The sequence below is a fragment of the Heteronotia binoei genome, unplaced genomic scaffold (genome assembly GCF_032191835.1).
Source record: "Heteronotia binoei isolate CCM8104 ecotype False Entrance Well unplaced genomic scaffold, APGP_CSIRO_Hbin_v1 ptg001179l, whole genome shotgun sequence".
Classification (NCBI taxonomy): Eukaryota; Metazoa; Chordata; class Lepidosauria; order Squamata; family Gekkonidae; genus Heteronotia; species Heteronotia binoei.
The window spans coordinates 176,048-190,865 of record NW_026800198.1 but is presented as its reverse complement, the minus strand read 5'-3'; the positions used below and the strand labels follow the sequence as shown (position 1 = coordinate 190,865).

Below are 14,818 nucleotides of genomic sequence, written 5' to 3'. Positions count from 1 at the left end.
CTCTTATGTTCTTATGTGTGACACAGAGTGTTGGACTGGAGGGGCCACTGGCCTGATCCAACAGGACTTCTCTTATGTTCTTATGTGACACAGAGTGTTGGACTGGAGGGGCCATTGGCCTGATCCAACAGGGCTTCTCTTATGTTCTTATGTGACACAGAGTGTTGGACTGGAGGGGCCACTGGCCTGATCCAACAGGGCTTCTCTTATGTTCTTCTGTGACACAGAGTGTTGGACTGGAGGGGCATTGGCCTGATCCAACAGGGCTTCTCTTACGTTCTTATGTGACACAGAGTCTTGGACTGGAGGGGCCACTGGCCTGATCCAACAGGGCTTCTCTTATGTTCTTATGTGTGACACAGAGTCTTGGACTGGAGGGGCCATAGGCCTGATCCAACAGGGCTTCTCTTATGTTCTTATGAGACCTCCGGTGTCAACTTCTGCAGCCTTCCCTGAATTCTGCAGCCTGCCCTGCACACGTTTGACTTATTTTGTACAGTTTGGCTGTTGTGTCGATTCACAAAGCGTTCCTGGGAATCCAGATCTCCCCACCCCCCCTCCAGTTTCCTGCATCCCTTCAACCCAGAAGCTGGAAGTGTGGGGCTTTTGGAACCCAGGAATGAAAAATGGGTTGCTGAGTTGATACTCCGCACACCTCGTGCCCATTTCTGTACTTGTGCTGCGTGACAAGTCCCTGGCAGGCACATTGTGCTGTCCTGGCTCATAAGTTAGAAGTGTATGTTGTGTGTGTGTATGCGTGTGTGTGAGAGAGACAGGGATCTTGGTTCTGCCCAGGCTGGGGCATGTATCTGCTTTTCAGGCTGTCAGCAGTGCAGCAGTTTTGAGAGCTGATCTGTGCCCAGTGGAGTGGAAGCTTCTTGCTCTTTTTCTCTACTCTCTCGTATGAGGGATGTGGGCTGCCACAGGAATTAGGGCAGGACTCCAGGCCCCCTCTGTAGCTGCAGGGCAGAATCTTTCTGTGTTCCTGGAGCCTGGTCTTCCTGTGACTCATTCTCCTTCCTAACAAAGCCTGCCTTCGGTGGGGGCTTCATCCTCAGTTAAATCTCAGAACACGTGGCAAAGTTGGAGGTTGTGGGGCAGCCCCGCTTCTTCCTCCCTCCCGCAGTGAAAGCCCCAGCTTTGGAACAAGCGGCCCGCATTCCTCTTCTTTGGGGATTAGGGTGCTGCAGAAATGCTTCTTTGCTAAGCCGTATTTGGGCGGCCTTTCTCTTGAGCTATTTGGAAGCAATTCCTCCAGACCTCAGTGGTGACACGAGGCCCAACTTCCAAGAGATTTGCTGGACACAGATGCATTTCCAGCAGCTTCTGCTTTGCACGCAGTAAATCTCAGGTTCAGTCGTGGGGAAGGAACAGGCAGTAGGTGATGCAACAAGAAGCATCCTGAGACCTTGGAGAGCCCTTCTGGTCCAAGCGGACAAGTCTGACTGAGACAGACGGATGGCCTGACTGTGTGCAGCAAGGTAGCCCCAAAACCTCACCGTGCTCAAAATCCTAGCTGTGAATTTCTTATAGAATGAATATTTGTATACAAAATTTTACAATTGTTGTGTGTCTTGTATTTTTTGTATAATAGATATTCTGGTACAAAATTACAAAATCATCAAGTTTCCTGTATATACACCAAAACAGGAAACTTGATTAGTTTGTATTTACTCTTGGGGTCGTGGTTGAGAACTCACTGAGGGAGGGAAGTGTCTCCTGGGCGCTCCATTATTGGAGCTCAATTCCCATAGGGTATAATGAATTTATCTGTGGGTATCTGCGGGGGAGGGGGCTGTTTTTGAGGTAGAAGTGCCAGATTTTCCACACAGCATCCAGTACCTCTCCTCAAAATACCCCCAAGTTTCAAAAGATTGGGCCAGGGGGGTCCAATTCTGTGAGCCCCCCCCCCCCCCCAAAAAAGATGCTCCTATCCAATGGAGGGAAGGCATTTAAAAGGTGTGTGTTCCCTTTAGATATGATGGCCAGAACTCCCTTTGAAGTTCAGTTATACTTGTCACAGCCTTGCTCTTGGCTCCACCCCCAATGTCTCTTGGCTCTGCCCCCAAAGTCTCCTGGCTCCACCCCCAAAATCCCCAGGTATTTCTTGAATTGGACTTGGCTACCCTACCACGCGGGTCTGCTTCAGCTAAGTGCCTGGGTGCAGGATCTTGGGGCAGCATCAGCCTCTCTTTGCTGGCTGCCAGTTGGGAGCTGTAGCGACCTCCAGAGCGGGGAGTCCGTTGCCCTTGCAAAGCGCTAACGAAAGAGCCGGGCCTGCTCCAGAGGGGCAGACCTGGTAACCTGTTGCTGCAAAAACAAGGAAGAGCCCCGGACAGCCCCGCTTGACCTGATGCGAGATAACGAGATAAGTGTCAAAAGCGTTTTGCAGACAAATAGGACCGTCTGGCACTTACAGGTATTGGATTGGAGGGAAGCAGCCCTGCAGCAGGCTGGGGTACAAAGTGCTAGACCTTTGCATAAGGCCCCTCCCCGCGTGGGCTCTGGGGAGGAGATAAGGAGTGGCCTTTGTTCCCCGAGGGGCGATGGGAGAGGGAATGGGCGAAGAAGAGCCCGACTCTCTTCCCAGCCCTCTGGCCCGTTGCTGGCAAAATCTGCACTCAGTTGTGCTGCCTTCCTGCTGGGTTTTTTTTTTAAATGCTCTTGAGAGGACCCAGGCTGCTCAGTGAGCACAGGGTGGCTGTCCTGGGTTGGGGAGGGGAGAGCAGCTTGGAGTTGCTAAAGTGGCAAGCCTTTTCATCGAAGCCCTGATTCTAGGTTAATCCTGGCTTAAGACGAGCACCGTGTGTGGTGGAGAGAGGGGTCAGGTTCTCGCCAGCAGCAGCGTTCAGCAACTCTTCCTACAGTTCCCCGTCTGAGCTGCTTCTCTTCTGTTGCAGGACTCCTCGCAAGAGCGTGCCGGGCTGCAGGCGGCTGGAAGCTCAGCCTGGCTCTGGAGTGGTTTTCTCCGGAACTCCCGTCTGCCTGGAGGGAGGAGGAGTCTCCAGCAAGGGTGGCTTACACCCCGCCAGTCCATTCTGCTGCGCTCCCGAGTCCCAGGCGGGATGGAAGGAGGAAGCCCCGGCGGTCCGTCCCCTCGCTGAAGGCGCTGGGGCAATTCCGAGTGAAATTCCCCCTCTCTGCCGCCTTTGGAAGGGTCCCTGAGGCTGTGAAAGAGAGGGAGCGGCCAAGACCGAGGAGGCCAGAGGGAGGCAGCGGCTCCTGGGACTGCAACTCTGAAACGGCTGAAAGATCAAAACCATCCGAAGCTGCTTAGGCTACGCAGGGTGAGCGAAGCAGTGCCCGGGGCAGCTTCAACCTGTGCCTTGGGGAGGAGGTGTCCTCATGGGCAGCTCTTGCAGGCGCACAGTGGCCTCCTCGCCCCGGGAAGAGTGGTGTTCGGCAGCTGTCTCTTGGGACTGGGTGGCAGTTGGCAGAGCCCTGCCCTCGTTGGCTGGCAGCCTCTGAGACTCTGCACCAAGAGGAGACACCCGGCTGAGCATTATCTAGCTAACGCTGGTGGGGCCAGAGCCCTTTGCATTGTGAGCACTCCTGGGAAACTTGCCTCTGCATTGGAGATCCTTGGTGGCTGTGTGGGGAGCCAGCTGGGAGAGAAAAAGGGGCTCCGATCTGCTCGCCTTCTCCAGAAGCAGCCTTGCCCGAGACGGGGAAGATGGGTCTCAGTCGCTAGGCCCTCAAGGCAGCAAGGCTGACCTGGCGTGGGAGTGTTTCCCCTCAGAGCCTTTGCAGGGAGCTGCCAAGTGCCTTGGTCCAGCTGATTCTGCTCCGTTTGCTCCTTCTTGCGTGGGTATTTGTTGGACAAGTGGAGGGGTCCAGGGCCGACGGTGGGGAAACCTGCCGGTAGTTTGCAATGTGTTTTCCTCATGCGCTCACTTGCATGCATCCCACCTTGGCCGAGGCTCCCTACTCAAGGACTTCAGGTGTGTAAGGACCAGTTTGTGAGCTACACCAGAGAGGGGCTATGGAGGTTTCCCCTTTTTTCCCAGATGGGGTGCTGCCACCTGCAAAAGTAGCCCCAGGGGAGAAGTAGGGAGACCTTGCCCTCCGGAAGAGCTGCTGGGGATGTTGGCAGGAGGGGCCGGGATCCTGCCCCTGTGGTCTCTTTTAAGCCCTTCCGGGAACCCTTGACTGGAGAGGAGGTCAGCCTCTGACGTTGCCCAGCCATGGCCGACCACCTGGAGCTGCTGGCCGAGATGTCAGCGGTGGGCCGGATGGGCACGCAGGAGAGGCTGAAGCATGCCCAGAAGCGCCGCGCCCAGCAGCTGAAGAAGTGGGCACAGTTTGAGAAGGAGGTGCTGGGCAAGAAGGCCAAAGCGGAGAAGAAGAAGAAAGGGGGCAGCAAGGAGAAGCGCGTGGTGTTTCCCGACAGCGTCTGCCTGCTGGAGGCCGCATGCCGCAATGACGTAGAAGAAGGTAGGCAGTCTGGGGGAGGTGGGGAGGGGAGGTGGGTGGGTGTGGCACAGTCATCCTGGATGGGTTTGCCCCCAGAACACCTTGCTTAGAATTAAGGGAGCTGGACCGGAGCTGAGAAATGCCTGTATCTCTTCTGAGCCTCTTGCCTTGAGTTGGCTCTGGGGCTCTAACCTTGGAAAGTCCTGCATATCTTGATGAGTTTGGGTATTTTTAAAACTGTGGCAGTGAGTTCCACACGTTAATCACCCTTTGGCTGAAGAAGGACTTCCTTTTATCCGTTTTAACCCGACTGCTCAGCAATTTAACGATGGTCTGCATATAAATTATACTATACAGCATACCTAAGCGATTTATAAGTAGAAATATATTTATTTTCTACAAGAAAAATTGTAACTATTCTTAAGAAAATAGTTGCAGGCTGCTGCAACATATGCTACCATAGCACATGTATCTTTTGTCTTTTAAGATTTAGGAAGAATAAAAGTTGAAGATAGAGAGCAAATCCTGTCATAAACAAAATAAATTATATCAGGGGTGGCCAGCGGTAGCTCTCCGGATGTTTTTTTTTTTTTGCCTACAACTCCCATCAGCCCCAGCCAGCATGGCCATTGGCTGGGGCTGATGGGAGTTGTAGGCAAAAAACATCTGGAGGGCTATCATTGGCAACCCCTGAATTATATTACTTGGACAGATTTCAGTGGGTATCTGAAGAAGTGTGTCTGCACACAAAAGCTTATACCCAGAGTTAAACTTTGTTGGTCTTAAAGGCGCCTGACTGGACTCGTGCTTCGTTCTATTACTTGGACAGAAACTCTGTCATATAGTCACAATCTGTAGGGCTGCCATCAAGTTTGAATATTAGAATTATGGAATCCTAGAGATGGAAGGGACCTCCAGGGTCATCTAGTCCAACCCCCTGCATAATGCAGGAAACTCACAAACACCTCCCCCTAAATTCACAGGATCCTTATTGCTGTCAGGTGGCCATCTAGCCTCTGTTGAAAAACCTCCAAGGAAGGAGAGCCCACCACCTCCCAAAGAATCATAGAATCCTAGAGTTGGAAGGCACCTCCAGGGTCATCTAGTCCCACCTCCTGCACAATGCAGGAAACTCACAAACCCCTCCCCCTAAAGTCACAGGATCTTCATCGCTGTCAGGTGGCCATCTAGCCTCCATAAAAGAAAGCAACTTTAACTTTCAGTACGTCCTCCAAGCTTCTTGCTGACTTGGTTTGATGAAGTGATTTAAAGAGACAAATGCCTTCTCCAAGCCAGCTAACGGGGCGGCGGGGGCTTTAGAGCCGCACGATATGTGCAAAAGAGCCACATGTGGATCCCGAGCTGCAATTTGGTCACCCCTGTGCGAAAGACTGTTTCAGAATCGTTTTATTCTAAAAGAGAAAATATTTCATAGGACTTTCTTTTCCGCGCTCCCCCAGATTTTCCAAATAACCCATTGGAAAAGTTGGGAGTGGAAAGGTTTTAAAAAGGTGAGGGGGGGGGGGTAGGATTTGAGCTTTTCTTGAATTTTTCCTCCCTTCCTTCCTTCCCTTCCCCCCGCCCCACATATATGAACATATGAAGCTGCCTTCTTCTGAATCAGACCCTCTTTGGTCCATCAAAGTCAGTCTTGTCTACTCAGACTGGCAGCGGCTCTCCAGGGTCTCAAGCTGAGGTTTTTCACACCTACTTGCCTGGACCCTTTTTAGTTGGAGATGCTGGGGATTGAACCTGGGACCTTCTGTTTACCAAGCAGATGCTCTACCACTGAGCCACAGTCCCTCCCCTAAAGTCAGTCTTGTCTCCTCAGACTGGCAGCGGCTCTCCAGGGTCTCAAGCTGAGGATTTTCACACCTATTTGCCTGGACTCTTTTTTGGAGATGCCAGGGATTGAACCTGGGACCTTCTGCTTACCAAGCAGATGCTCTACCACTGAGACACCGTCCCTCCAGCCTTCGCATCTCTAGTAGCTGGTGATTTGAAAGACCTGTGCTTGCGGGCCTGGAGTGTTCCTTCCTGCTGCTTGGAGTAGAGAGTGAAAGAAGCAAACACTGTGACGTGCAGGCTAACAATATTTAATAAAACCATTCTAAAAACCTTTGTAAATTACCTTTATATACTTCATATTATAACAGAGGTCCATTCTCGTATTTCAACATGACAAGAAAAGCCCTATGAGCACCCAGATGTAGGCTCATTGCGTCAATGGACTTCCTCAGGAGTAATCCTTCCTAAAATTCTTCCAGGGTTACCAGCCTCTTGTAACAACTCAATATAAATGCTCTTCTGCAACATTTTCTAGGTCTAATTCTCTCATCCACTCAATGACACTTAAGCACATATATTTATATTTGGAGCTTAAGCCCGTCCAAACTTATTCTTTTAACCAGATGCACACGTCTTCTGGAGTTTGCTGGCCTTTGTAGCTCTCTACAATATTTTTATTAGAAGCAAGCTGTTTTTTAGATGGCCAATTGTTCTTCTCTCTATATGTATTTATTTTTAATTTTAATTTTGAGCAGGCCGTTCTTTTGACAGTAAATTAGTTTAAAGCTTAATTGGAGTCGAGAGGGCTAGGCCAAGACTGCAGCAGCTTCATGCGTTTGCCCCTTAAATCCCCATTGCCTATCCAGAGCTTTGGTGTCCCTATCCACAGTCGCCTCCATTTCTAATTTTCTCCCCTCTCCTTGATCCTTCTGCTATTGCCTGGAGAGAAAAAGTTCCTGGAAATTTTGAAGCCATGAAAAGAAACTTTTTTTTCTGAATTGTGTTTTGAATTTTTAGTGGAAATATGTAGAAAACAAATAAAATGCATGCAGCACATTCTTTTTTCGAACCTAAACATATATCATTGCCTTAACAAATTGAAATGCCTCTATTGTAGCATATTTAGAACATACAATTGTGCTATTTTGGTGTATTTATGAAATGTAGCAGTATGAGTGCAATCCTAAGCAGAATTCTGTCTACGGCTGCCAACTGCCAAGTGATAGCTGGAGGTTTCCTGGGATTACAGCTGTTTGATTCCCCGCTTCTCCACTTGCAGCTGCTGGAATGGCCTTGGGTCAGCCATAGCTCTGGTAGGAGTTGTCCTTGAAAGGGCAGCTGCTTTAAGAGCTCTCTCAGCCCCACCCATGTCACAGGGTGTCTGTAGTGTGTGTGTGTGGGGGGGGGGGGGGAGGTAAAGGAGATTGTGACCGCTCTGAGACTTCCTCTTCTTCTCCTTCTTCCCCTTCTCTCCTCTCCTTCTCCTCCTTTTTCTCCTTTTCCTTCTTTTTCTCCTTCTCCTCTTTCTGCTTCTGCTTCTCCTCCTCTTCCTCTTCCTGGTGACAGAGATCAATTTCCCTGGAGAAAATGGTCACTTCAGAAGGTGGACGCTAGAGCATCATACCCTGCTGAAGCCCTTCCCCTCCTCAAACCCTGCCCTGCCTCCACTTCCCCAAATCTCCAGGAATTCCCCATCCTGGAGCTGGCAAGCTTAGTTATACCCTTCTAAGTGCATTGACTTTCATGGCTTTAGGATTGTACCTTGACACCTGTTACCGAAGGCTTTTTCACTGTCTGGGAGGTGGGGGGGGGGGGGGGGAAGAAACAAAACACAAATTGTGTAGGAAGTGAAAGAAAATGTGCCGTTTGGTCAGCAACTGTCTCAGACATCTACAGTTGAGCTAGCAACTTATTTTGACATCGAGCTGAATTTTGTAACCTGCAGGATTTTCTAGGGGAAGGGAGGGGTGAACAGAGGGGCCCTGGATTTCCTTGGTGGTCTTCCCTCAAAGCACTAAGAATAGATATACATGAAGCTGCCTCCTACTGAATCAGACCCCCCTCAGTCCATCAAAGTCAGGTCTTGTCTACTCAGACTGGCAGCGGCTCTCCAGGGTCTCCAGATGAGGTTTTTCACACCTATTTGCCTGGACTCTTTTTAGTTGGAGATGCCGGGGATTGACCCTGGGACCTTCTGCTTACCAAGCAGATGCTCTGTCACTGAGCCACCGTCCTCCCCTATCTACTTGCCTGGATCCTTTTTAGTTGGAGATGCCGGGGATGGAACCTGGGATCTTCTGCTTACCAAGCAAGAGGCTCTGCCCCTGAGCTACAGCCCTTCTCATTGCTCTCCAGGGTCTCAGGCTGAGGTCTTTCCCATCACCTACTGCCTGGTTCTTTTAACTGGAAATGCTGGGGATTGAACCTGGGACCTCCTGCTTACCAAAGAGATGTTCTACCACTGAGTCACTGTCCCCTCCCTAATTAGTGTGCTCTGGGGCCATGGACATATGAGCATATGAAGCTGCCTTCTGCTGAATCAGACCCCCCTCAGTCCATCAAAGTCAGTCTTGTCTACTCAGACTGGCAGCGGCTCTCCAGGGTCTCCAGCTGAGGTTTTTCACACCTATTTGCCTGGACTCTTTTTTAGGGGATTGACTCTGGGACTTTCTGCTTACCAAGCAGACGCTCTACCACTGAGCCACCCGCCCCTCCCCTAACCCTGCTTAGCCTCCAAGATATCATGAGGTTGGGCTGCTAGCCTGGGCCATTCCAGTCCGGGTGGGCAGGATTAATCACACCAAAACAAAGCTTTAAAAACACTGTAGATGTGTAACCAGGAGCTGCCAGTATCTAATGCTGTAGACGGTTTTATCATAAACATCTTTATCCTGTGCACATTGCATAAAACCCTCCTCAAAAATTCCAGGGTTTTTTTCCCCCCATTGTAAATATTGCAAGGAGGTCCCTGGGATGGGGGAAACATGTATTATTCCTGATTTCCCCCCTGTTATTCTTTTATATATTTTGGCTTTCACTTCCTGACAACGCACGTTTTTCTTCCTGGCAGTGAGAAGGAGCAGAATGGGCTCCCCATGGGAGAGGAGTTTTTGTGGCTTGCGATTTCTCATGAGACTATTGGGAAAGGTTGGAGGTGGGAGGCTAGTCACCTTCTCTACTTGCAGCTGCTGGAATGGCCTTGGGTCAGCCAGAGCTCTGGCAGAGGTTGTCCTTGAAAGGGCAGCTGCTGGGAGAGGCAGTTTGGTGTATTGGTTAAGTGTGCGGACTCTTATTTGGGAGAACCGGGTTTGATTCCCCACACCTCCACTTGCAGGTGCTGGAATGGCCTTGGCAAGTCACAGTTTTCTCAGAGCTGTTCCTCTCAAGAGCAGTTCTCGAAAGAGTTTTCTCAGCCCCACCTACCACCCAGGTGTCTGTTGGGGGGAGAGGAAGAGAAGAGTTAGTAAGCCACTCTACGTGAAGGGCAGGGTATAAATCCAATCTCCTCCTCCAGTCTGGTGTAGTGGTTAAGTGTGCGGACTCTTATCTGGGAGAACTGGGTTTGATTCCCCACTCCTCTACTTGCAGCTGCTGGAATGGCCTTGGGTCAGCCATAGCTCTGGCAGAGGTTGTCCTTGAAAGGGCAGCTGATGCAAGAGCTCTCTCAGCTCCACCCATCTCACAGGGTGTTTGTTGTTGGGGAGAAGAGAGCCAGTTTGATGTAGTGGTTAAGTGTACAGACTCTTATCTGGGAGAACAAGGTTTGATTCCCCACTCCTCCACTTACAGCTGCTGGAATGGCCTTGGGTCAGCCATAGCTATTGCACGAGTTGTCCTTAAAAGGGCAGCTTCTGAGAGAGCTCTGTCAGCCCCCACCCACCTCACAGGGTGTCTGTTGTGGGAGAAGGAGATAAAGGAGATGGGTAAGCCGCTCTGAGTCTCTGATTCAGAGAGGAGGGCGGGGATCTAAACCTGTGGTCGTCGTCGTCTTCTTTGCCACCCTGCCCTCAGCTTCTCTCACCTGGCCTTGCTGTCCTCGTCCCCCGTGTTTTGGCTCCCTTGACCCGCCTGAGACATGGCCTTGTGTGGCACTACCCTTCCCACCGATGACTTCCTCTTGGAAAATGCTACAGGAAGCCCTTAGGAGTGGCGGAAGCGCCTGGGCCAACCGGGCTTGCAGGACCTGCTCTTTAATAGTGCAATTGTGGTGGATCCTCCTCCTCCGGCGGAGAGCTCTTCCTCCCGGCACTTCCTGGGCCAAGAAGCCTGTGCCTTTTACAGGATACGACTCCTCCTCGGGCTGCCGTTTGGATCTTGGCAACCAGGAATCACTCGTTATCTCCCCAGTTGATCTTCTGCTTGAGCTGCTCCTGTTTCGCTGATGCTGATTATGCTGAAGCACGTATGTGTGTGTGACCTGATCTCCTTTTCGAATACCTGACCACGTCTGCTGCTGGCCCTCTTGCCTTTCTATCCCGCATGATCCGGCCCTTTATTATGTTAAAGACTGACAAAATCTGTGGCGGGGGATGAGCTTTCGAGAGTCAATGCCAGTGTTCCCTCTAAGCTGAGTTGGCGTGAGCTAGCTCACAGGTTTTTAGCCTCCGGCTCACACATTTTTGTCTTAGCTCAGGAAGCTAATTTGTGCAGCAGCTCGCAACTTGAATTCCACTAGCTCACAAAATAGAATTCTTGCTCAGAAGGCTCTGCAGCTTAGAGGGAACAATGGTCACCGAGGGGAGGGACGGTGGCTCAGTGGTAGAGCATCTGCTTGGTAAGCAGAAGGCCCCAGGTTCAATCCCCGGCATCTCCAACTGAAAAGGGTCCAGGCAATAGGTGTGAAAAACCTCAGCTTGAAACCCTGGAGAGCCGCTGCCAGTCTGAGTAAATGCTGACTTTGATGGACCGAGGGGGGTCTGATTCAGTATAAGGCAGCTTCGTAGGTTCAAAACCTTCGACTTCTCACTCCTTGAAAACTCTTGGCCTGCCCCAAATTCTGTTAGCCTTTCAGATGCTCCTGAACTCTTGCTCTTTTCTGTGGCAACAGACACCTTGATCTGCCTTTATTACCTGTGAGAGTTTGTGTTCTGGTACCCTCTTTGGCTCAGCGGCTGCCTCTAAGAAAAGCTGCAGCTGCTGCGGGTGGTGGCGAAAACCGACTTTTAAAAGGTTGTGTGGAGTGAGGCGACGAGAGATAAGCACTGAACTCAGCGGGACTGGAATCCTGGAAACTGCATGTGGGAATTCTTCTTTGGCTGGGAACGCGACTGTGAGCTTCTGCAAAGTGGCAGCGCTGGTTCTGAATCAGTACATGCTTCATGTACATTGGGCATGGAAATCCGTGGGAACTGGAATTGCTTACCTGTGACTGGATTGTGCCCTCTTTATGTATTGTCTCTCTGCCCACCTGCACCCTGTATTTTGTTCCCATTGGTCTACCTTACCCTTCCCTCCATTATTCTACCCCTCCCTTCTCCCCAAGAGCCAGTTTGGTGTAGTGGTTAAGTGTGCCGACTCTTATCTGGGAGAGCCGGGTTTGATTCCCCACTCCTCTGCTTGCACCTACTGATGTGACCTTGGGCAAGTCACAGTTTTCTCAGAGCTGTTCCTCTCAAGAGCAGTTCTCGAAAGAGTTTTCTCAGCCCCACCCACCTCCCGGGTGTCTGTTGTGGGGCGAGGAAGAGAAGAGATAGTAAGCTACTCTGAGTGAAGGGTAGGGTATAAATCTAATCTCCTCCTCCAGTTTGGTGTAGTGGTTAAGTATGTGGTGTCTTATCTCGGAGAACTGGGTTTGATTCCCCACTCCTCCACTTGCAGCTGCTGGAATGGCCTTGGGTTAGCCATAGCTCTTGCAGAGCTGTCCTTGAAAGGGCAGCTTCCACGAGAGCTCTCTCAGCCCCACCCACCTCACAGGGTGTCTGTTGTGGGGGTGGAAGGGAAAGAAGATTGTGAGCCGCTCTGAGACTCTGAGATTCGGAGTGGAGGGTGGGATGCAAATCCATTGTCGTCGTCTTCTTCCTTCCTCAGAGACTATCCTGTGTGCAAAGACAAACCAGCAACACAATACACTGTGATAAAATAATCACATTAACAATTATTTACTGCACCAAAAGTTGAACCGGTAACAATCAGATGTCTAAAAGGATTACAAAATGTAGCCAATTGATAAATAATCAAAATGTTAGAATCCTCTTTCGAAAATCTTTGTAAGCCCGAAATTTATTTCTTGATGTACTGAAGGGGGATCCTAAGACATAAGAAGGGCGCTCTACCCGTCTAACCGCTTGTGAAAATTTGACAACAAGCACAAATTTACCAAATTTAGCAAGAGCAAATGCTGACGGTGCTGGCAAGAAATGCGCTGTCTGCAACTGCAGTGGTTGGGTGCTGCAGCGGCTGTGCCTTTAGCAGGCAGACGTGGGAGCAGAAGCGCAGGGAAACAAATGCAAGACAGGTGGCGGCCAGGGAGAGGGCTTTCTCTGCTGTGGTGCGGAAATTTTGGAATTCGTTTCTCTCCCTCTGCTCTCAGCTTCCAATGACTTTCATAAGAACATAAGAGAAGACATGTTGGATCAGGCCAGTGGCCCCTCCAGTCCAACATTCTGTGTCTAGGGTGACCATAATGTCTGAAAGCCAGCCAGGGACACCTGGGGGGGGGGGAAGGTAGGGGTGTGCGCGCGCGAAGCGTGCGCGCTGCCGGAAACAGGAAGTGACGTCACTTCCGGTGATGTCATGCCACCGCCGGAAGCAGGAAGTGACACCACTTCCTGTGACATCATTTCCCCGCGTCACCTGCCGGAAACGGGAAGTGACATCACTTCCTCTGACATCACTTCCCCCAAATGACATCATTTCCCCCAAATGCCACTGCCGGAAACAGGAAGTGACTTCACAGCACTTCCTGTGACGTCCCCAAAAATCCCCCAAATATCACCGCCGGAAACAATTTTGTTCTCAAATCCTGTATATACTTCATCAGTATATGGGATAAGGCACTTTCTCAACTGTGCTGCATAATGCAGCCTATTTATTTTGTCCTGTTTGCTCTGTTGGCTCTATCTGCGCCACCTTCATCACTTTCGGGGTGTGGATCCCCCAGTGGGGTGGTCTCCCGACTCCCTCCGCCGGCTGTTTCTGATAGCCCTGCGCCCCCTCTTTCATTTGATATGTGTCCCGTGTGGGTGCCACCCTCCCGCCGGGAGATGCCGCAAAATGAGCCCCCTTGAGGCTTATGGCGGCAGGGCTCGGGGGAAGCGAGCTAGACTGCTGTTCTTTTGAGGGGTTATAGAGTGTTTCGAGCCCGTCCCTGTGGCATCGGTCTCATCGTTGTGGGACCCAGGGGGCCGGCGCAGCGGCCCGCCGAAGCAGCCCGTCACTAATAACACAGGTCGAGATGCAGGACAGGAACCCGGAAGTGACCGACAGGCTGCTTCAGCAGGCCGCTGCGCCGGCCCCCTGGGCCCTACAACGATGGGACCGATGCCACAGGGACGGGCTCGAAACACTCTACAACCCCTCAAAAGAACAGCAGTCTAGCTCGCTTCCCCCGAGCCCTGCCGCCATAAGCCTCAAGGGGGCTCATTTTGCGGCATCTCCCGGCGGGAGGGTGGCACCCGCACGGGACACATATCAAATGAAAGAGGGGGCGCAGGGCTATCAGAAACAGCCGGCGGAGGGAGTCGGGAGACCACCCCACTGGGGGATCCGCACCCCGAAAGTGATGAAGGTGGCGCAGATAGAGCCAACAGAGCAAACAGGACAAAATAAATAGGCTGCATTATGCAGCACAGTTGAGAAAGTGCCTTATCCCATATACTGATGAAGTAAATACAGGATCTGAGAACAAAATTGCACCAGAAGACACAAACACAAAGCTCCCTTACACTGAATCAGTGCTTGGGTCCACCAAAGTCAGTATTGTCCACTCCAGTCACAAACACAAAGCTCCCTTACACTGAATCAGTGCTTGGGTCCACCAAAGTCAGTATTGTCACATAAGAACATAAGAGAAGCCATGTTGGATCAGGCCAATGGCCCATCCAGTCCAACACTCTGCGTCACATAAGAACATAACAGAAGCCCTGTTGGATCAGGCCAGTGGCCCATCCAGTCCAACACTCTGCATCACATAAGAACATAAGAGAAGCCCTGTTGGATCAGGCCAGTGGCCCATCCAGTCCAACACTCTGCGTCACATAAGAACATAAGAGAAGCCCTGTTGGATCAGGCCAGTGGCCCATCCAGTCCAACACTCTGCGTCACATAAGAACATAAGAGAAGCCCTGTTGGATCAGGCCAGTGGCCCATCCAGTCCAACACTCTGCGTCACATAAGAACATAACAGAAGCCCTGTTGGATCAGGCCAGTGGCCCATCCAGTCCAACACTCTGCGTCACATAAGAACATAAGAGAAGCCCTGTTGGATCAGACCAATGGCTCATCCACTCCACCACTCTGGTCACATAAGAACATAAGAGAAGCCCTGTTAGATCAGGCCAGTGGCCCCTCCAGTCCAACACTCTGTGTCACATAAGAACATAAGAGAAGCCCTGTTGGATCAGGCCAGTGGTCCCTCCAGTCCAACACTCTGTGCCACATAAAAATATAAGAGAAGCCC

At 51.1% G+C, this 14,818-nt stretch overlaps 1 protein-coding gene across 1 annotated transcript in view; it reads left to right on the top strand.

Annotated features, from left to right (window-relative positions):
• Positions 1-4,112: 4,112 nt before the first annotated feature.
• Positions 4,113-14,818, top strand: part of LOC132590920 (protein phosphatase 1 regulatory subunit 16A-like) — a 77,481-nt gene continuing 66,775 nt past the window's right edge. Inside the window, exon 1 of the mRNA XM_060263839.1 lies at positions 4,113-4,434. Coding sequence (XP_060119822.1) covers positions 4,185-4,434 — 250 coding nt within the window. The 5' untranslated portion in view covers positions 4,113-4,184. The remainder of the gene's footprint in view (positions 4,435-14,818) is intronic.